This window comes from Ceratosolen solmsi, unplaced genomic scaffold (assembly GCF_000503995.2).
Source record: "Ceratosolen solmsi marchali unplaced genomic scaffold, CerSol_1.0 scaffold63, whole genome shotgun sequence".
Taxonomy (NCBI): Eukaryota; Metazoa; Arthropoda; class Insecta; order Hymenoptera; family Agaonidae; genus Ceratosolen; species Ceratosolen solmsi.
The window spans coordinates 906,296-930,626 of NW_011948437.1; the positions used below are offsets into that span (position 1 = coordinate 906,296).

At 25.2% G+C, this 24,331-nt stretch overlaps 1 protein-coding gene across 2 annotated transcripts in view; it reads left to right on the forward strand.

Moving 5' to 3' along the window:
• The first annotated feature begins 7 nt into the window (after positions 1-7).
• NLG-4 (neuroligin 4) overlaps positions 8-24,331 on the forward strand; it is an 82,457-nt gene continuing 58,133 nt past the window's right edge. For both annotated transcript variants that reach the window (XM_011503313.1, XM_011503314.1), the window contains exons 1-3: positions 8-317; positions 1,378-1,530; positions 6,213-6,388. In XM_011503313.1, coding sequence (XP_011501615.1) covers positions 190-317; positions 1,378-1,530; positions 6,213-6,388 — 457 coding nt within the window. In that variant the 5' untranslated portion in view covers positions 8-189. The remainder of the gene's footprint in view (positions 318-1,377; positions 1,531-6,212; positions 6,389-24,331) is intronic.

Genomic DNA, 24,331 nt, shown 5'->3' on the forward strand with positions numbered 1-24,331 from the left:
TCGGCATTCTTTGATATATATGCAAATAGTGTAAGTCCGTGTACGATCAGGCATGACAGGAAGAAAGTACGATTAGTGTTAAAGAGTGTCAGCGTCGGCGAAGGCCGAAGAAAGAGAAGTGGAGGGAGAAGAGGAGAACGAAACAGAGGAGCTGGAGGAGGCTGACGCGAGGGTGTGGCCGCCCTCAGGATGGTGCTGCCAACACTACAGCGGCGATTACTGTTGACGATTGTCTTCTTATTGGTATTGGTAATGACACCATGGACTCAAGGCATTACTATTAAAACAAAGCTCAATCCGCATATTGTACAGACGAGGTATTATAAATATAATTTGTATATGAAATTATAGATGTGAAACGTTCCCTTACGTTTATTAAATTACTATGAAACTACTTGAGTGAACTTAGTGTTAAAAAGCTCTTTCAAATATTAAATCTTGACGAGAGGTGAAAAAATATCATTAGTATAATTAGTATGTAATAAGAAATTATTTTTCAAAAGAAAACTAATGTTTAAAGTAAAGTTTTTCTTGATAAATATGCTATTCGAATGATATTGTTATTCAATTGATATTACTATCGATACGCATAATATTTTAAATTTAACTTTATTTTTTAATCCAACTATTTAGATTTTCACAATACTATCAATAATTCAATTAACTCTAACATAAATATTACAAAAAAATATAAATTTATGATATATTTTTTTTACACATTATATACGGAATTGTATTTGGATAAAATACATTTTTTTTATTATACTAATAATTTTCCTCATTTTCCTCCAGTAAGGCATATGTGTTTCTCGAGTTAATGCAAGTTACAATAATATTTTTTAACATACTCTACGTCGTTTGTAAGAAAAAAATATCTATAAAATAAATTTATCCTCTTTAATTGTCAATCTAATGTATTCAATAATTAACAATTAATATTATGAACAATGATTACTATTACATCGATGAATTTGAAACGAATAAGGTTTTTAAGATACCTACAACATCAAGGATATAATACTTTATTTTAGAGTCTTTGTGTTTTTTTTTTTTTTTTCATATTCATTGCAACGATGATTTAATTATAAAATTCACGTACTGAATCGGAATTATACCGTAAATACACACAATAATCTTAATTGCAAATAATAAACAATAGAAGGTATATAACGTTGCTACTTGCACTTGTACACAAATTATATTTGATATATACAATTGGTATATACAATTAATTTAACGTACCTCTACAATGACTTAAAAAATACACACGCGCGCGTGCGCGCGCACACGCACACAGACAAATATTTTTAATTATTTAATATAGATATTTATTTGGAAAAAGCATATATCTATCATGTTATTTGCTCTTTTTCACAGGTACGGAAAGATACAGGGTCTGATCATGTCATTTGAAAACGAAAGATACCTCAAACCAATCGATGTCTACCTCGGAGTACCTTATGCTACACCCCCAATCGGTGGAAATCGATTTTCACCGACGAGAGCGCTGAGCCCTTGGGATGGAAATAAGTGAGTCATTTATCATGTACTATTATTGCTTCCCTTTAGTTTCGTTTCTTACAAATCTTCAATACTATTCTGAATTAACAAAAACTTTAGCGTCTTTATCGCAAAATTTAACGTGCATAGTTAGCGACAGTCAAAACCATTTTTATTAGATATGTGCGTTTAACATGTTAAAGAGGAACAATTATAATTATAGTTATTGATTATTAATAATTATATATGTAGATTAATCAATGAGTCTCTTTGTATGTTCAAAGTCTTTTAAACTCCAAATAAATGCTTATATTTGTCTGTATTTCTTATATTACCTAAGGTAATGTATAAAGTTGCAAATTTCGTTTTAAGTTTGTAATAATTGAAAATAGAATGTATACATACTCGTGGCCGATTAATCAGATTGATTAATGGAATATCTAATATCTTGTAAATGGGATTAAATGGATTTCAAACAATTAATAAACAAAGTACTTTAATTAATTTTAATACTAATGCACTTACATTACTAAAAGTTTTCAGCAATAGTTGTGAACTCGAATGAATGATTTATTAACAAATTCAATTTTCTAAATATAATTGTCGGGGGTGAAACAGATCGTAGAGAATGTTCTATTTACTGAATTTGCTAGTTGTGGTAATGAGAAATAAGTTGTATCATAAACGTGTGTGTGCTGCCATTAAGAACAAGTACACGTCGTTGGAAAATTTGGCACGGCACACAGTATGATAATATTATTGAATTATGTCACAAATTGTATTTGAACTATATTCACGCCACGTAATAAATATGAGATCATAGTTTAAAGACACGACTGGATAAAATAAGAAATATAATTTTAATTCAAAATTTATTATTTAATATATACAAAATTTATCTGGATATATTAATTGAACGTATTACAAATTATTTAAGCTAATCGGATATATTGTTTGTCAAATCTCCATATGTAGTTAATGATGATGGCAATCACTTGGTTATCACCGATTATTATCTTTTATTAATCACTTAAACATAAATTAAAAAAATATTTAAATAATTTAATCGAAATATGTTGAGTATTATTATGGCGGAGCAGCGATATACTAGTCGAAGTGGCATTTTTTTTTTTTTTTTATTCAAAATTTATTACTTTAACGGGGAACTAATTTTACATTATGATATTGAGAAGTGATCTGAAATATTATTTCTTCTTTCAGAATTATCGATACAACTCATTTCACGTGTATAAATTCAATTGTTTTAACTCTCTTTTGAACACGTTAACCCATAATAATCCATGCACCAATGAATTTAAATGTCATCATTATTCAAATAATAAAAAAATTGTTCTAATATTATGCTTCGAAATAATTGTTTAAAATACTTTATTCAGCATACTATACATTACGTAAAAAAAAAAAAAAACCGTCGTTCACTTAGTTTGTTTATAACACAATTTTTGCATGAAAAATTGGGTAGTTATTCAGCTGGCATTCCTATTACTATAATAAATAAACTGATTTTCAATGTAATTGAAATTATTTTATTCGTGATTTTTTTGAATAATATAATTCATTATCATAGCATTTTCAATCCGCTTCAACTTCAATATTTCAATACATAATAGTTCTATTTAAAAGACCAGAGTTTTCAAATGTTACATCAAAGTTTATTGTCATATTTGCTTATTCTATTTCATTTATTCACAATACCTATTATCCATTACACGAATAATAAGTTTTTTTTTTTTATACTTTATAAAACACGCAAATGACCTTTTTTGACAAAGTGTCAAAAATGTGCTAGGCTACAGTAACTTGAAATAATGGCATCCATGAATTAAGTGGAGAATTGAAATATATATAAGATCTGAAGTTTACCAACCTATCCTCATTTTTAGAATAAAATCAATGATTTCTTAAAATAATATTCTAATGCATATAAAATTTTATTCGATCTTAAATTAATGAGAAAATAATGATTATAGAATATTTTTATTATTTTTCGCAATGAAAAGTTTCTACTTAATATACATAATATTTTCAACATGAGTATAGCAATCTGTAAATTTATAATTTAGCTAAATTTATATTATTAAATTTGTTCATTACTAATCCTTATAATTATAACGCATTGTGTAATTATTTATTTATTATATATGCATACGAGCACGTATAATCTTAGGCTGAATTGTATAGATCTAGGGACAATCTCATGAACTATTAGTTAAAGATTCTAGAGGTTGAATCTAGCAAACTGAGCATACTCGTAGAAATGTAAAGGAGCCGTATTTTTGCAAAAAAAAAAAAAAAAAAACAATCGAATACGGAGGTCGAGTCGCTTATCATTATTTATGAGACGTAAAAAAAGAATGGCAAGACCTTGGGAGCAGATCTTTGCAATGTTCTTCGTATTTTCCAACTTCGTATCTTATCATTGTTTCCTACAATTCTCAACTTCCCACTAGTTTCACTGTCGATGAAATAGCGGAAATAGACTGCAAATCAGAGTTTGATCACGACGCGTTTCAACATGCTATGATTCAATTAATTCTCTTCCCAAGTGCTCACTCTCTTTGATTAAATTTATGTTGTTTTATTGTCATTTAAAATTTACGTAATAGTTTTTGCTGTATCCGACTTCGCCTTAAGCTAAGCGTTATACCGCAAAAGATGATAATAATTATTTAGACGCAATAATAAAAGCGATCTTATATTATTTTCTATTGTTTCTTTGGTTTTACATTTTTATATATTTTTTCGTATTATGTCATTATTCTTATATTATATAAGTGTACTAATTAAACAACTAACTTGCATAATTCGCATGTTGAAAACTCGTTTGATCGAATTTTAATATTTATTGAATATATTATTTGTCGTGGGCAAGATGATTTTGTTTGCCAACGACTTATGTCAATCAAGCAACGAGAGTAGCAGCAATAGAAAGCGTAAAATCATTATCCTCGTCTCGATAAATATTTTAAAAAATCTCGAATTAATCGTTTGAAAATTCTGAGTATATCTAAGAAGCTTATTCATACAGATTATATTGATGCTTCCGATAAGCTTTAACAATAATGTTTAGTTGATTCGTGGGGTGGAAAATCTGCATTATTCCCAAAACAAAATCTCGAATTCTTATGAAACGTTATGATACATTGACCGCAGATTATCACAAAATTGCTCAGAATATTTTAATTGGCGCACAGCAGTTGATCCGGGATAATCTGCAATGTCATAAGATGTTCAAAGTATATATAGATATATGTATATATGCCAGTGATACAACAACAAATTAAATACGATAAGATTCATATGTGAAACAAGATATAATCAGTCATCCATCATTATGAATCTTATGAAACTAAAACGACGTGTAAATCGACAACGTACAAATTTATTAACGATATATGACAGATTGACGACGTCGAGTGTGCTTGCCTAATTTAATGAAGCATTCATCGAAAGAATTATAATCCTTGATTATTCCGGTGCGAAAAAATATCGTCATAAACAATAGACTTTATTATGTTAGAATTGAATTCTACGCTCAAAGATGATTATATCGTTCATCGAAAAATAACACCCCATGTGCAACAATATAATCTGCCGACATAACGAATTGAATTATTTAAGCAATCATTCAGCAATATATTGGAAAGTAATATTGATCCCGGGATCTCTGTCTCTTCGAAATTATATTTACCTTATTACACTATCGCATCCTCAGGCACCATACGTTCATTGATTAGCTTACTTAAATTATATTATAGAGGCCTATGGATCCATGACGCCATTAAATAGATATAAACAGTCTGGCCAAAAGTTGTCGCAATTAATTCAAGCATAGAAAAAAAATGCTTTTATTTTATCTCTGATCTCTAAAGAAAGATTAAATTTAAAGGCAACAACTATGCAACAACTATAGCTTAAACTATCGCAAGTATAAGAAGATCTAGGATCAAAAATATGGCCGGTCATCAGGTCTATTCGTTATCAGTGTATTTCAAATTTATCTAACATCTCTTGTAATTTTCATCAATTTATGTATTCTAGTGATCGTACATAAAAAATTTGTTTGAATAATGTCAGTATGAATAATCGGGAGTTCTTAGTCGACGTAATTGACTTTGACGATCTAAATTAGTTGAGTTACGGTTAACTTCGATAATTAGGATAGATTGAAATTTCTGCATTCCTCAGATCCTCGCATTATCGGTATTATTATTATAATATATTATTATTATTATTATTATTATTGTTATTATTATTGTAAATTGTACAGTAAAATTTTAATAGCGGCAATGTTTTTCAATATATCAGAATTTAATTCAACCTGCGATCAGCCTCCTCCACACCTAACGATATCACTCTTTTTTCTCGCTACGTACGATGGTCGTATCTAAGATTTATGTTTATTATATATTATCAGTTTAATCTGTATTCCGTCGGATTAATATTACAATCTTCTTTGTTATTTAACCAGTAATTTTTTTCAATTTACTAAATTTTATACTGATCTTTATTCCGCTCGGCATTTTTTTTTTTTTTTTTTTTTTTTTTTTTTTTTTTTTGCAACGACCGATTTCTCTTAAAGACTATGTATTACAGGATCATCTATCGTAGGAGTAATATTGAAGAATATAATTTAACATATGTAAGCTTATTTGTGCAAACAATACTTGCGTATATCGAATGAATTTCAGATTGGCAGAAAAGGTAGGACCGGTCTGTCCCCAAAAACTGCCAAACGTCTCTATTGAGCAAGAAGCCCTTGATCGTATGCCCAAGGGAAGACTCGAGTACTTAAAGAGGATGTTACCAAATCTTCGTAACCAAAGTGAAGACTGTCTTTACCTTAATATCTACAGCCCAGCGATGGGTAAGTTCCTACAATACGTAAGGCACATATTATATAACAATTTGTACACAAAAGTTATTTGTAATATACAAAAGTCTATTTAATAATGTTTAAATTGTAGAGCTGCAAAAGCATCGCGTTCACCCGGATTACTAATAATGAATCTAAATTCATCAAAATTCTACATCTAAAAATATACAAAATATATTGCAATAATGAAAAATATTTTCATAAAAAAAAATTTCATATTAAATCATACGCCATAAAATCATTAATTACCAAATACAAACACCATAAATCATATTTGTAATAAATATTAATCATTTAAGAAATCGTGTGGAAAACATTGATAATTTGAAAAACGACACAGAAATAATACAAATAATACTTAATATTAATTGTAAATAACATCTTATTACTACCAACTGGATATTATACAATCATTATGTTTTTCAATTTATTTCTCATTTTCAATCTAAAAACTACAATTTATAAAAAGAAAAAGAAAATAATACGTAAACAGTATAAAGTGAAAATGCACTTTTCATAACTTTGACGCATCAAGTATTCATTATACGGAGCTGAAAAACCACCACTGTGTGTTAAAATTTAATGCATTTAAAAAGTTAATTTTTACAAGTCTAAGCCGACGCCTCGATCGATAATTAGTTTATAATTTGTTGACCGGCTAATTGCCGTTGCTCCAAGGCATAGTCGATATTGATTCTCATGTAAACTTTGACATGGTTTTTCGATGTGCCGAATATTGTAATCCTGCTCAACTAATGTTACATGCAACTATGGAGGTCTTACTACCATCCATGTCCGAAAATCCCAACCGCAACAACTTATACTACACTATACGACGTTTTAGATTTTCCTGTCAACATACACTTTCTCCATTCGCTCTCGACACTCCCATTATTATCGCTTTTTTATGAGATGGTAGAGTAGTCGATCGTAGCCTCGACTACTTAATTTATAATTGATTAAACTTTATCTGCTTTATTGAATAAAGGGTATAAGTAATCAATTGGCATAAGTAATTCCATTTGGAATTGCTCAATATTTTAATCGAAATGCCTCCTTCAAACCTTAAGTCTTTTACACTTCTCTATAATGCAGATGTTCTATTGAAAAATGCTCGTAAATTATTCGCTGTCTAATCCAAAGGAGCAAAAGTGTTAAATGCAACGATACTTCAATACTCTACGCTAAGCATTATTTATTCATCATACGGCAAAGGTATCGTCGCATAATTTTATTGAAAATTAATAATTTTATTACAAAATATATATAATATTGTAAATAAATATTTTTATTTTTTTTCTCACATAATCTTTAATAATTAAATGTTTGTTTAATGTATGTATTTTGTATAATAAAATGCAATATGAAAACTGGTTTAAATTTTTTTTACAAAAAAAAAATTCAACATTTCACAAATTAATACAATAATTATTATAGCAATATATACTTAATAATTATTGATAATGTTTTTTTTGTATATATATATATATATATATATATATATATATATATATATATATATATATGTGTATATATTATGTGTGTAGGGTGTAACTCAATTACACGTAGATTCAGCGGGACGTTTATTTTCTTGCGGTGCAGATGGTTCTGCGTCAAATATTTCTCTATTAATTGATAATTATTTTATTTCATACAACACGAAAAAATAATTAAATATTAAATTAAATTTTATAAAATATTCAATAGAATAGTTATGCAAGAAAAACTAAAAGATTCTTTATATTTCAATAAATTGCATTATTGTGTACAAATTGTTTTTATCCATTATGTGCAATCAATTAATTGATATAATTATAGAGACTTATTAAAATTACTCTACGAATCTTATCTATAATATTTAGTATAATTAAAAGAAAAATTCGAGAAAGATACATACGTACATATACATATGTAATTATAAATTCATTAAAAATGTATGCTAATATAAAGATAGGAAATAAAAGTTCAACTTATCTGACATACATATTTACAATTGCAAATAATACATACAAAAAAAGAAATTTTCCAACTACATTTAATTAAAAATCTATATATTTCTTAATTATCTCAAATTAAATAAATCTTCATTACAGAATAATTAATTTTTGTTTGTTTCTAATCTTAAATAAAATCTAATTCCAAAAATAGATAGGTTAACTAGTACAGAGATGTAATTTTCATTATATTCATTATAATACGTAAATGTTCATATTATCGGAACAAAATTTATTAGTCTAAATTAATCAATTTTTATAATGAAATTTCATGATTCTTCAAAGCTTATCCTACACTGCCAACATACCAAGAATATCATTAAGTAAGCATTGCTCTACCATTTTCTCATTATGTCTTTTTATTGTAAGACTTCGCGTAAATTTTTCCTATTCTCCCTCAATCTAGATGACTAATCCCGAAATTCAGGAAATCCTTCGTTTTATTTTATTTCGGAATATAAATTTCGAAATACATCTTCAATCTGATATTATCAAATAGTATAATATCAAATTAAAAGTTTTCAGGGTTGTAAAAAATTTTAAATGACACTGTCAAAATTAGAATAATTTTTTAGTATTAACAATTTTAGATTTTTATATGGTCTTAAAGTTAACATATGTAAATCGTTGATAATAATTATAATATTCCAATTTTTACATGTCATGTAATAAAATAACAAGTTATAAAATACTAGTGTCTCAGGACTTATTTGAATAAATTAAAGAATGAATTAAGTGCTGATTTCTTTAAAAATGAAAGAATTCATCTACGTAGTTTTACTCTTGTTTTTTTTTTTTTTTTTTTTTTTTTTTATTGAAACACTGAGAATTTGATTGAATATTATAATTTGTTTGAAAGCACAATAATTCATGACGAGATAATTTTGTATTCGCCAGCTTTTATATTATATGAAATACAATTTATATATATATATATATATATATTATATTGATCTAGATGTTTCATTATCATTTTATATTTTTTTGAAACATATTTTAATTAGTTTATAATATTACTAAATCACGAAATACTTAAAATTAAAAATGTATTTTATTGTTTAACTAGCTATTATAATATAAAGTTAAAAAAAGTTTTATAATATTAAAAGCAAGTTCTTTCGATTATGATTATAAAGAAATTTACGACGTAACATTATTTACCATACACATTTAGATTTAAATGGAAATTCATATATGTAATTTAATTTACATAAAATTACATGCTTATAAAATTGAATTTTTATAAGCGTAATTTGTAAAATAATTGAAATTTATTGAACAACTAGTGGTAAAAAGGAATAGGCAAACATGAAAATTTTAAAAAAATCTTATTTTAATTTACTTACGTATTTTCGAGCAATTAGTAATGTTCGTATTCAATGCACATATTATTAAAGATAATTTCTAATCAATATAATCCTGTCCGACTCTACTATGCTTGTGTTTTCTTTCATATTTCCTCCCTCTTTCTTCTATCTTGTCGGACGTATCTCTATAGCTACTTGTATTTCGTGTTCCGAAAGTAGGTGTGGTCTAAGAGCCATATTTTATGTAGTCAAGCGCAGATCTGTGCTTATGCTGTGGATATTACAAGTGATAACAGCAGGCAAAACCGCTTTGCACGTCTCGATAGCTTGTCGAGAATACTATTTGAACATTTATTCTAATGTATATCGTACCTAAAAAATTTTCCTTACTGGCATTACTTATCTTATATTTTTAGCCAACAATTTAAAAATGTTTCCCGCATTAAAAAGTTGAAACATTTTTTTAGTTAGCAAGAATATTTACTTCGATAATTAAATCATTTGATCGTCCCGTTGCTTCTCTGGTTGATTTGTTGACTCGTCTCTGTGATTTATTTGTCATGTACTTTAGAATGACAAAATTAATGCTAACTGCTGCACTTGAAACAAAAAACATTATTTTATCAAAAGATTTGGAAGTCTCTTATAAAATATCATTGATACGATATTTCCTCGCTATTTGTTATCCCAAAAACAATTCAATTTTTATATTAAAATATATTATTATTATTATTATTATATGTGTAAAGATTAAACATTTCAAAGTAATTAATTATATTTAATTTTTTCTAGGTCGATAAAATGATAACTGTATTGTATGTATATCGGTAGTATATATAATTAATTAATAGAACGAGATGATATAAAATAAATTATATCCATCAGCTATATAATATAAAATGCGTACGCTCATTGTAGGAGATTCAAAAATAAGAAATGAAATATTTAGAGTGAAAAGTGTTAGTTTTATAATTTTATTGTAATCCTCGATATTTTTTGCGAAAAAATATGATAAAAAATATTTACATACTTATAGATTTTCCTTAAAGCTAATAGAAAACTTGAGCGAGAGGGTGATAGTTGGAGATAGATATAGAGAGCGATAGATAGCATATGTAATTTTAATATGTAATAGATACGATGATATTTATTCGTATAAATATGACCTTAGATGTATAAAGAAACATACGTGTAAATTCAAACATGCAAATATCGATTTTATAATGGCTCACTTCATAATGCATTTAGTTCATCAGAAAAGGCGTCTTACTTCATTCTCTCCTATTTTTATCTTTCGTGTCAATATATATAAATCTCTTGATAATAGAAGGAAGTAGACCTATAATTCTAGGTATTTGATATGCATGAGTTTTCGAACGATTTGCTATAAATATTTTGATCGAAAGTTGTTAAAAATATATTAACTTTAAATATTAGATTTTTAATTTCAGTTTTTATAAATCTAATGAAATTTGAAATTTATTTTCATTAAAAGGCATTTTACTCCAAGATTTTCTTACGTTTCATTAACATTCTTTGTAATTTACAATTCTATAATATATGATAATAATATCATATAAATAATAATAATTATTATAATTAATATCAATATTTTGCAAAAACTGTTTACAAAAATTTTCTGTATAAAATTTATAATCTCAAGTGATTATTGTAATGATGTGCCCGGATGATGGCTTCAATATATAGTAAATTACATTTAATAATAGCATCCCATAAAAATGTAATAAATGAAAAACTTTGAATTCGGAAATTTGGATTATTTGCGCAGTTGATGATATATTTGCATTAAGTCTAAGTTTGAAAAATAAATTGAAACGGCGAGAGACACTTTCGTTTCGAGAGAATGTCCTACGAACATTAGTTAAAATTAAAATTTTTCCACTTGTATGTGCGATAATCCATATTAAAAGTAAGATAATCTTAAAAACATAGCCATTTGATATTTGAACGCGTAGCTGAATATATCGCAGATAGTCCATAGTAATATTTGTATGAAATCTGCGAAAAATTGCTTGTATTATTCAAACCTGTCTTATTCACTCGTTATAATTTTATATCTCTTTTTGCATAATGGAAGGAAATCTTAACAATAATCCATGTGACGGAAAGTCATCCACTTCATAATTGAAATCTGGTTTATTAGTCGACTGTGATTTGATGTGCCAGTACAGCGACGGTTTTCGAAATTAGCTGTCCAATTTGTCAAAATAAGAAACAGCGCCAACCACTGGTTTAGCCGTGACAGCTCTTGCATTCTATAATATATATATATATATATATATATATATATATATATATATATATATGTGTATTTTTTTATTCTTAATAAAAAAGATTTAATATATATATATATATGTGTATATTTCTATTCTAAATAAGGTAGACTTGCACTGAGATTCCAATTTCCGTCATTTATATAACAGCAAATGTATGTTCACGTAAAGCGGTTGTTTGGGTAAGGAAGTAGTTTTAATATGCTTCCGTTTCAAGTAAACCCATATATTGTTTCAATATATAGGAAACTTAATGCTCAATGAATGGTATGCCAAGTATTTGAAAATTTTAAAGCGAATTAAATTACGTTATAGAAACTTTCGTAATTAAAAAGTATTTGCGAATCCGTTCGTATTATTAATCTTCGATATTTTGTTTTTGTTAAAACTTTGTAATTCGAATTTTATGAAATTAAATTTACTGAAATTAATTTCTTCAAATGTAGATAATAGTAAATTATTTATTTTAGGAATATATTTCGTGCGTAGACATCATGCTTATAAAGATTCCAATTAATCCGATAAGTTAATTTACTTAGATATCGGAAATTTAAAAACAATTAAAATTTTATATTTACATTATCTATAATGTGTTGATAAAATAATTATATAATATTCTAAATCTACATAAATCGCGATATCTAAGTAAAAACATAGTATATATGAATTAATAGTCGATGATGATGTCAATCATATGGAGTAAAGACGTTTCGTAAAACTCTGTAATTAATACAATGATAAAAGCAATAATTTAAAAGCTTTATATAAAAACATCAAAGTGCGATATTGAATTTGTAGCCACCATAAAGGAAATCATGAAACATAATGTTTATCATAATATCATTTCCCCTATAAGTGAGAATAATTAGTAATAGTAAAAACAAAAAATAACAACAACAACCTTTGTATACATTTATTCATAATGAAATCACCTTAATGCACTTAACAATATACGTAAAATGTTTATCGAAAAGTTCTTACGTGCGTCTTTAAAATTTTAACTTGTCGTATCAGCGGCGTAAATCTTACTACTTGCGTACCGAAAAGTAGATATGTGACGATAACCTTTTATCACTTATCCCCGTCATAGTCATTTTGACTTTTCGTATGTAATCTTCTTTGCGACTAATTTTGTATGTGTTTGATCTTTATTTTAATCTTTAAATCTGAAAAGTTTACTTATAATAGTTAAAAATCCTCAATTATATGCTTTTTTATTATCCTCCTATCTATCCTCCTATCCTCAATAATAAGTTTAATTACGAATAAGAAATGACGAATTTATACGAGATTGTAAATTATTCAATTAATAATTGTTAATTTTATTTGTTGAAAAATACTATGATGTTAAAAATAAAAAATATTGAACAATGTTAATGCATTATATTTTAATTTGGATAGGTGAATGTTTCTAAATTTTATATATATATATATATATATATATATATATATATATATATGTGTATATGTATATTAGAGGAATAGAATAGTATTTTATTTTGTTTATTTTCATTTTAATGGAAACATAACGTATGTCGTATGATTATAAGATGTATAAATCATTCAGAAGGATTTTAAATAGATTTTAAATATATTAAATTAATTTATATTATTGCTTTAGGAGTAAATCTAGAACTTCGTATTACATACAGAAAATTTAATCTTCGTCATTCCGTATACTTCACATTATTATTTTTTTACGGCAACTGCTTTTTATTTTCTTTCCATTGTTATTTGCATTTATATAGATATTTTCATCATTCGCGTTCTGATTATTATATCTCTCATATATTTATGTTTATTGTCTCATATCTCATAGCACAAACACTTAATATTATTTTGTCAATTTCTATTTTATTCATGATATTTCTAATTATATTCTACCAAATGGTTAGATATACTAAAAGTGCAATTGGTAAAAAAAAATTATTTGAAATGACATATGTAATTTGAAATTATCTATATTATTCTTACGCGGTGCCAGTAATTCAAATTATTATAAATTAATATATTTTACATATTTATATTGTTTATTATTTTTTCTTATAATATTGCATAAATTTATCACTGGCAAAGAAAATTTAAATGCTGATTCGTAAAAATTAGTTTAATAAATTATTTATTAATAAAATTAATTTTTAAAATAAATTATGTAAAGCAATGAAAGTTATTCATAATTAATTGACATATCCGATAAAGGATAAAGGTTTTAATGTTTAGTTACAAAGTAGATTAAATCCATACAATTATTAATAGATAAAATTATTATCGCATTCACGTTCATCTTAACAGGTTAATATAAATATGTAAACTAAAGACCATTTAACTTCTATGATTTGAGTTCTCTTAATATTCAAGATTTATTAATATTAAAGATTGTATTATTTCGTGAATAAATAAGTAATGTACTCATGAGAACTGGTCGTAAATTATATTCGGAGCAATGGAATTATGGAAGACTTAGCTAACGTAAAAGCGGGTGAAAAAATTGCAGTTTACAATGGTTGAAATAATACTGCAGAATTATTTCACATTTGGATAAATAATTTCTATCGACTGAATTGGCATTTTCTATGATAAATGAGTTTTACAATTTTATTTTGAATTTGTAGTTAATCCGTAACATTTTTGTAGTACAATTTACGTAAATATTCATAAACTATTTACCATAATATAAAACTGAAAAATTAATATTTTATCTACATTAGTCATAATTAAAGTTTTAAATGAATTGCAAATACTGTTCACTAAAGCATTAATTTTTCACGAGATTAATATTGCGATTAAAGTCATGTGCCTGGTTTTTGATTCTTATAATAATGTAATGATTTTTCAAGTTATTAAAATAAAAAGTATTACTATTATAAGCAAATGTATATATATGCGTATGTATGTAAGTAGAAAAAGAGGAATAATTATGAGAATAGTAATTTATAACAGTTCGTATATGACGAAGGAACAGAAATATTTGTTGAGGTTTCTAATTAATTTGAAAATGTTTAAGCTTTAATAGTACTGCAGCCATTCATTCCCTCCTTTATCTCGACTTTCATGAAATAAATTTTATAGTGGCATATGTAAAAATTACCTGTAAAAATGAATATATGAAATGTACATTTATAATTAATTATCAGATATATTATATTAGATATATTAGATGAGTATAGAAAAATAATATTATCTAATAGGTGCAATGAATTAAAATCGTGTCGATAAAAAATATCTAATCTACATTAATTAATACTTATATACACGTATGATAAAATCATTGAATATTGTTTATTATTGATTTATTTTTTAATTTTTATTATAATTTAAAACTAAGAATATTTATTTAAATAATACATATCTTATATTTTTTTAAGTTACACTCCCATTTGTAATTAATATCTAGTATTAAATAAGGAATTACATTTGGATTTATATTTTAATTTTATTTTATAGATGGATGAAAATAGAAATTTATCTCATCATATAGTATCTTATTACACATTTAATAGCATTTAAAAGATTTTTAAATAAACATATATTATACATACATATATTATCATTTCAAAATTTTCATCTCTCACTTCAGATAAGCTTTTTTATCACAAAGATTATCTTTAAGAATGCATCTCACTGTATTGAAATTAATTTTTCAGCACAATTTATATCTGCTGCAATGAATATATTCCAAAAATTCAAATGGTAAATGTAATGCTCAATATTGAGATTAATCAGAGAAGACCATTGTGATTAATCTCATCTCTAACGGCTCCGCCTAAAATTTATTACTTAGCATCGAGTCTGTCTATGGATTTATTTAACTACCACAATTATAGAACATCTGTCCTAGATTGAATTAGATTTTGCACAAAACTAGATCGACGTGAACTAGATTACCTCATAAATATTAGAAATATTGCAATAAATTCGACGATTAAATTAATTTTCTGTTAATAAACAGAACGACAGTAATTAAATGGGCGTAATTTTTTTCTGTAACCTTCAAATTTTATTTAATTAATAGACTATAGCCTACAATTAAAATATATACTATATAATAATTCATATATATTTATTTAATATATCTATTTAGAATGATGAATATCTGTCTCTATTTAATTTATATTAAATTTCAATTTAACACAATATTAAAATTTAATTTTAATCACAAATACTCTTCTCATATTTAGTTTATTTAATTAATTAATTTTATACTTTTGTATTTTGCCATATATATTTAAACAAAATATTCAATGTACTCTAGATTAATTAATTGTATTTAAAATTAGTGGCTACAAGTATGTACTTAATTTCACTATAGTTGAAAAGATTCCATTATATCATTTGTCACAAACATTTTATTGAAAATGCCAATAATAAATTAAATAAAAAAAATTATTTTTTTTTTTTAAACTTCGTTAAACCAATAATGGAGTGGCAATTAAAATATAAAGGTATTGATTTATTTATTTTTCTAATACAATCACTTATATTGTGTTATATATATTTTAAAATACTTATGTTTTTTTTCCACCTTAACTAAAAAATGTTCTTTCAAAATATTCTATTACATCAATTAACATTCAAATACATATAAATGTTTAATTATGCATTACGTTAATGTGATAAAATATTTTCAAATATTTTGATAGAAGGCATAATTTTTTTTATTTAATTGGCTATATTTTTATAGCTTTAACATTAATATTTTAACTAGTTTATCGCAAATACGGTTAAATGAATTTATAAAATTAGTTATATAATTCGTATTTATTATGTAATAAATATTTAATATTCCTTTATTAAAAAGAAAGAAGAACCATATTATAAATGGAATTACATCAATAAGTTTTCTTGCAAATTTTCAAATTTCAAAATATGAAAAAGTTAATAATTTTTTAAAAAATTAATAATAAATAGTTGATACATATTTTCTATAATAATAATTATTTTTAAATTCAATAATATATTTCTACATTTTTTAGAATACATTTCTGTTGTTAGTTTGGATAAATAATTATGTTTATTGCCTTTATTATTATTATGCCAATTGGTTTTATTATTACAATAGAGTTTTAATATGAAACAAAAGGGAATTTATAATAATCTCTCTGTATTGAAAAAACTATATCTTAAAGAACATTTACAAGCCTATTAACAAGAGAATTTATCCGAAGAATTAAATTTTTAAATGAAGAATTAAATATTTACAATAAATAGAAACAGTACAAATACAAGAATATAAAAAGTAATTTACTGTAAATTTCTGTTTATTAAATTTGTTTTTGATAAAATTTGTAATACATGATTATACATTATTTTTAAAAAAATAGATACAACATAATATTGATAATTATATGAGCAAATATGTTATTTTAATAAAAAATATCATGGTTTTTTTTTGAAAAATAATCTACAAAGAGAATGCGTGCTATGCCGTAATATAATTAATTTATGATTCTACGCGATTGAAAGTATTCTATCACAATTGTAGAATGTTAAATTGATAATCTGTTTGATGAAATATAATGTATCAATCTCAAAAAAAAGTTTATTTTTTCATTAATATACGTTATAATTCTTTAAAAGTACTATTAAGCAATATAGATTCAAACGAAATATTAAGTCGATTATATTTTCTTAAGACTAGCATTGTAATATACTAGTATAATAATGTACTAAATTGCTTGTTCTTATTTTTTTTTTTTTTTTTTTTTTTTTTTTTTTTTTTTATATATATCTAAATATGCAAGAAAAAATTGAACTGTAAAACTTTAATTTTAGACTTAATTTTATAACATAAAGTAGCCTCATAAGCTGCACCTGCACCACATATACTCACTTATAGTAATTCCTCTATTATACACACCATGGAGTTTCGGTTACAGTGTTATAAATGGTAATTGGACCTACCGCAGAATCTTTTTCTAGACCCGCCTTCGGTGTGATACATGTATGCTCTTTTCATTTTCAATCACGTCTTTCAAATCGTTCAAGCCGTTATATCTTAGCATTACATTAATTCCCTCAGTCGATAAAATAATTATTTTTTTCAAGTTATCGACGATTTTAGGCCTCATTAAAGCACACCATCTATGATTTCCATAAATCTTTTATTTCACTATCTCATAACGTTATGAGTTCAAATTATTTCTTAATATATCCTCACTCCTCTCCATGTGTAATTTATTTTTGTTAAGATAGATATATTATAAGTTTGCTGACTTCAATTTCACTGCTAATTGCATACGTAAATATATGTAACATATCGATGCAGAGAAATATTGCATAGAGTAAGTTGATATTTTGTATACTGTATTGGGCTCGTGTAAATAATATTTAAATTTATTTTGCTTAATGATATGGACATTTGAAAATAATTTATTTCATTTTTAAATTAGTTGGCATTTAAGATAATAAATGGATGCAAACTATTTAAATCTATAAAAATTATTTAAATTTCATAAGACACTATAACATTAAATTATTTATCTTTCTTCTTTGTTATAACAGAATTTATTTAATTTCTGTACTTTATTTTTCATTACAGTTCAATTTTATGTTAATCGACAATTATTATAAACATCGGAAAACGGGACATACGACAAAATACTATCAAAGCGAAGTGTAAACAGTTATCGTTAAAGAAAAAATCATTTATCCGGATGCAAAACATGTTAGCATTTAAATTTAATAAAAACTTTAAAATTAATTATGCGACTTTATAATTTATTTCAAATAGTGATATGTCAAACTATATACTACAATTATGAATTCAATGGAAGTCTATTGAAATATCTAATGTATCACTAGATATTTGTCTATGGGCTGCTTTTTTTTTTGAAAGAGTTCTGTTATTGGTCTTTTTTTTAATTATCATTCTCACAGATATCGATCGTCACAACATATTATTGCAAATTTTCTTGTTGCATTTTCTACCATTTTTAAACTCTCAAATCGGTATTTGAAATCTTTAATGATGTTAATTTTTTTTTGCCTTCATACTTTCATATAATTCAATTTATAAAAGTAACTTAGTATTCTATCGTTGCGATGTTGAATGAAGATATTAAAAAATAATTTGACAAAGAATTATAAATTATTTTAATTTATAAAGCGTTTTAAAATTAATGTCAATAAATATAAAATTAATTTTAATTACTATTAGTTATATAATTATTGTACATCTTATATTTTCACGAACTGGTTTTTTTATAATATGTGCTAAAAATTCTTTATAAAAGAATAGATCTTGTCATTGTATATTTATTTATAGTAATTGCATAAGAAATTAATATTGCAAATAATTAGATGATAGGCAAAAAGAAGAAATATCGGAAATCGAATGGAAGTAAAGGAAAAAGTTGTCACATACGAAAAACAAGATTGATTTGCACGAATAAGATACTGTAACACCGATATAATCATTCCCTGAAAAACAGTAAGATTTGCGGGTTTCTACGCTAGAAAAAATTACAGACAATGATTGGACGAGGATTCTAGAAGCATTCTTGAATGACTTGTTGTCTTTTGTACTCATAGTAATCACTAAAAATGAGTCACAAATGAAATTAAAAGATTATGACGTAGTAATATATAATATTAAAAAATATATATATATTTGTTTTTAAATATTTGAATGAAGCTGTAATGCGTTATTTTCAATATATTTAATGGTCTGTGAATATCCTAATATCCGTTCTCATCTTGATCGATACACTTTAGTCAAATAATTGAGCTAATTCTTCATGCGCCTAGTCTTTCATTTAACATTTCTTATATTTTCTTTACATTCATCCCGTTTATTCATTCGTGAAATATTTCTACTTTTATGGGACAATCTTGCAACGCTTTCAATGAAAGCTTAAGCTGTCAAAATTTCGAATACAGAGAATGATAAATGCGTACAAGTTCACCGCTGGGCAAGTCAAGTGTCAAAGCAGAGCCCAAAGAGTGCAGTGGGCAAGAGGTCGTCAGGATGTAAGAACTAAATGCATACAACTTGACTGCAGTTGATAAAGGATGTTTATCCTATCATATGATCATCATGTGATTTAAAATTAAGTTTTATTCTTACTAAAGCAAGATAATTAATCTTTCATTAATTACATATTTAATGGCATGGTTTTATAATAAATATAATGTGTTTTAATTACTTATACCAATATCTTTTGAACGAATGATAAGCAAATGTTAAAACGGAATTTGTTAAATTATCAAAAAATATAGGTGATTATCCAATATCGCGTACATATACTAAGTACATTTGAATTTTTTCAGTTAAAGTAATGATTATAATTAAACTGACGTGCGCATGGTACGGACAGTCAGAAGCATGGAGTCTCCATTTAATCGACAACTTGCATTATCGAGCCAAGTAATGATATTGGTAAAGCGCTCTAAGAAAGATGGATACGGTAAAGGGGAAAACTTGAATGTAAAATGATATTTAAGTAATTGGATACAATCGTACAACAATTACTTTCTTCTACTCACCGGGAGGATATTGTCTGTATATTCCAACTATGGATGAAAATTTCTCATTTGTGAGCCCCCGTTCGTCGTGCCGGTTCTTCTCCAACGAATCAACAATGTTCCAATCGTATTGCACTTTATAATTTGGAATCTTGCGACGAGTTTTTTCAATCCCCTCAATCAATACTCCTTACTCTTAGCTCATTAGTAACATAAGAAAAATAATCTACGTTAAATTCATTTACAGATATATGCAATTACTAGATGAAATAAATCGGTGCAAGAGTGTTAAAATCAACATTATTATAAAGCATTGCAGTTAAGTTTCATACTGCGTTTTATAATTTTACACTAAATATATATTACTTTAGTAAACACTATTATATGGGAGAAATTTATTTTTCATCCACACAGAATTTTACTCAATGTTATATGAAATTACACAAATGATTCGATAAATAGAACAATTCGAATAAAAATAGATTTAATTTTTTATAGAACTCTGAAATTTATAATATAGATTTGTTAATATTAATTGAATATAATTATAATTTTCAATACAATTATGGAAGCATTACATATATTAATTAATTTTTCTATTAGAATACTAATGGCAATATATATTCCAAAGAGCTACACGAATCGCTTTCGAATAATATATCATTTTTTGTAAATTCACCTTTACCCTCGCAAGTTGAATCGAGCATTGAACTTCTTTTGTGTAAATCTACAAATAAATCAAATTTAAGAAAATTCACTTTTTTAGAATTAATACTTTAGCTGTCAAGCTTTTAATAAAAATAATTAAATGAAATTTTAATCGATTGACTGAATTATTATGGTTAGTCAACAAAATTTTGTGAATCATTTAAAATTAAAAAATATTTATTTTGTCTCCGTTGTCCTTGTAGATCGTTCTTAGAGCATCATTTTTACGTAATAAAATCTTGCATTCTTTAAAGATTAAGTAGATCTTATTGAGGTGTAAGCTCTTTTCAAGAAATTTAAACTTGGAACAAATATAAATGTATTTATTTACTTTTACAGTTGTGATAGTAAATGAAAAATAATTACAATTACCTTGGACTAATTTACAAAATAACTGTATCATTTCACATCATGCGTATGTAATATCAATAACAAATGCGTTTGAAATATATTTTTATATAACATAAAAATTCAATTATTAACTGTCCATTTATATTAGGGTATAATTTTTAATATAATTATTCCTTCCTTGTTGACTTAAATTTATTGTAAAATCTATAGATTACACATTAACCATAATGAAAATGTATGAAAATTGTAACGCTGAAAGAAAAATATTTTTCAATTTACTGATGAACAATCAAATATCATTCAATACAATTTTTGTAAAAGTTGTTAGCGATACATCAAAAATAAAATTTTTAGTTTATTGTCAAAGCGTGCGTTTTCACAATGGCATACTTGTAAAATGAACTATGCATATACAATTAATTCTTATTAATTTATCAAAATAATTGCAAATTAACTAATTACATTTATATTTAACAGAGAATTATAATTAAATTTTCTTTTTCGCGAATGAAAGTATTGAAAACTTTTGATTTACTCGAGAGCCTTCTATAATCATATTAAAATTATAATATTTTTAATAGTAAGTTAATGCGATACTTATATTTTCTCCACATTCTTAATCTTGGAAAGATCTTATTTCATTGCCTCCTTCTGAAACTAATTTCAAAGAATTGGCAATTATGGCAATTATATAAATTTTATTAGATTACAAATAGCCTCTTCTGACGATCAAAAATTCAATAATTCTTAATACGCTAATAGAAAATCCATCCAGTAATTGAACGATGGCAAATTGAGATTATTGCTATTTTAATTTCATCCAGTATTACAGAGAAGAATTTCATTCTACGAATAAATCATTGATAAGTGACTCTTTATAGTATTTTAAGTAATTATGTTTTGGAATTCAATAATAAAGTAAATTAAGATACAAGCTTGGCTTTTACTTAAAAATTTCCTCGATAAGAAAGATGAATAAATTGCAATCAATTTCAATATAATCTACATAGAAAACGATATCGTTAATATTTGTATATATATTTTGAAGAGAACGAAATTAGGTTTCTAAAAATGTATTAATTGTTGCTTTGTTACGGTATTTTTTTTTTTTTTTTTATTTAAAATCATGTTTCCCGTATATAAAGTTTTTTTTTATATTTCTTGATATGTTCGATTGAATATTTCGAACATATAGGCTTTTAGTTACGGTTTTCCAACTACAAAATGAAATAAAACCTTTAAATAAAGATGTATATATATATGTTTCTGTTTTTTTTTTTTTTTTTTGTAAGAAAAGTATAAAGCACGTTTGAACGTTTAACCAATTCATTTAAGTATTTCAAGTGTTATTAAACGACGTTATATGCTATTTACTAAATAACAATAATCTATATTCATATTTTCATATATTCGATAGTTGGTATATTCAAACTATTTAATTTAATATTGAATTCTACATTCATTCCGCGATATTTCTGTTACTTCGATCATTTAATTTTTTCGAAAAAATTTTAAAATAATGCTACTTATACATTATTAATGTTACTTGACTATTAATCCTTCTTAGAATATAATACACAGAATTGAAATTATCATGAAAACCATACCAAGTATCATAGAAATCATATACAATATTATTAATTTGCTAAACGATCTTAATAAGATTTATAATCCTCTCACCTTTTTATGAAATACGCTAAATATAATTATAATTACACCGTACAATGAATTTTTTATTTAAAAATAAGTATACTGACTAAATTTATCTTTTAAAACTAATCTATGACTATAAAACCTGGAAGTTTATGGAATCTTCTTTGAAAAAGTATCTCTCTTCTTTAAAACTAAAAGGAAACTTTTTAACGTTCTAACTTTTATATAAAAGGAATTCATTATACGAAAGAGAAAATTTATATACGAAATGCAATTGCGGTTATGGATAAAATGTTAGAAAATTTTCGCAAAATATTTCTAATCTAATAATTGTAACTACAACCCGAGTTGTTATTCTAATCTTTACCCAAATTGAAAGATATTATCTCCTATATGTTCTGAATTTTTTCTATGAAGTTAGATGGAAATGTGAAGATATATAAGTAAGGTCGTATAAGGATATGAAATACGTATTCAAGGATATGAAGTACTCGTATTTTTATCTTTTTCAATTTTTTTTCTTTTTTTGCTAAGTCTGAGATACTGAAACGATACTTTTACGATCGTTGTGAGTATGTAAGTTTTATTTTTATCAAAGAGCCCCCCCCCCCCCTTTCTCTCACTCACTTTTGTTTTTTTTTTACTCATACTTGTTTCTGCTATTCTTTCAGTACTGTAGACACCAAGAAGAAATATGTTTGCACTCAGAAAATACGAGAATGTGCGCTGCGGACTTCTTACGAAAACGTTTTTTTCTTTATTTTCTTGCAAGGTCCTTCAAGTCTCTCTTCTATTTCGCTTTTATAGTCGTATATATGTATTTGTCTTCTTACTTCCCCTACTTTTCATGCCACCTTGCTCAGCAAGTTTTTTATTTATTTTCCCCCGTTATTTTATTTCTTTCTTTATACTGGTATTTTGAAAATTTGCATTGACATGTATTATATTTAAATAGGAAGTCGTGAACTAAATGTTCTTAATAAATATTTATTTGATATTTATGATAATGATATTTGCTTAGTGATATTTAATAAATTAAATGTTGAATATTATATTTTAGATATATTCAGTGTAAATATGTTATATCTATTTAATGCAGAATGTGTATATATATATATATATATATATATATATATATATATATATATATATATATATATATAT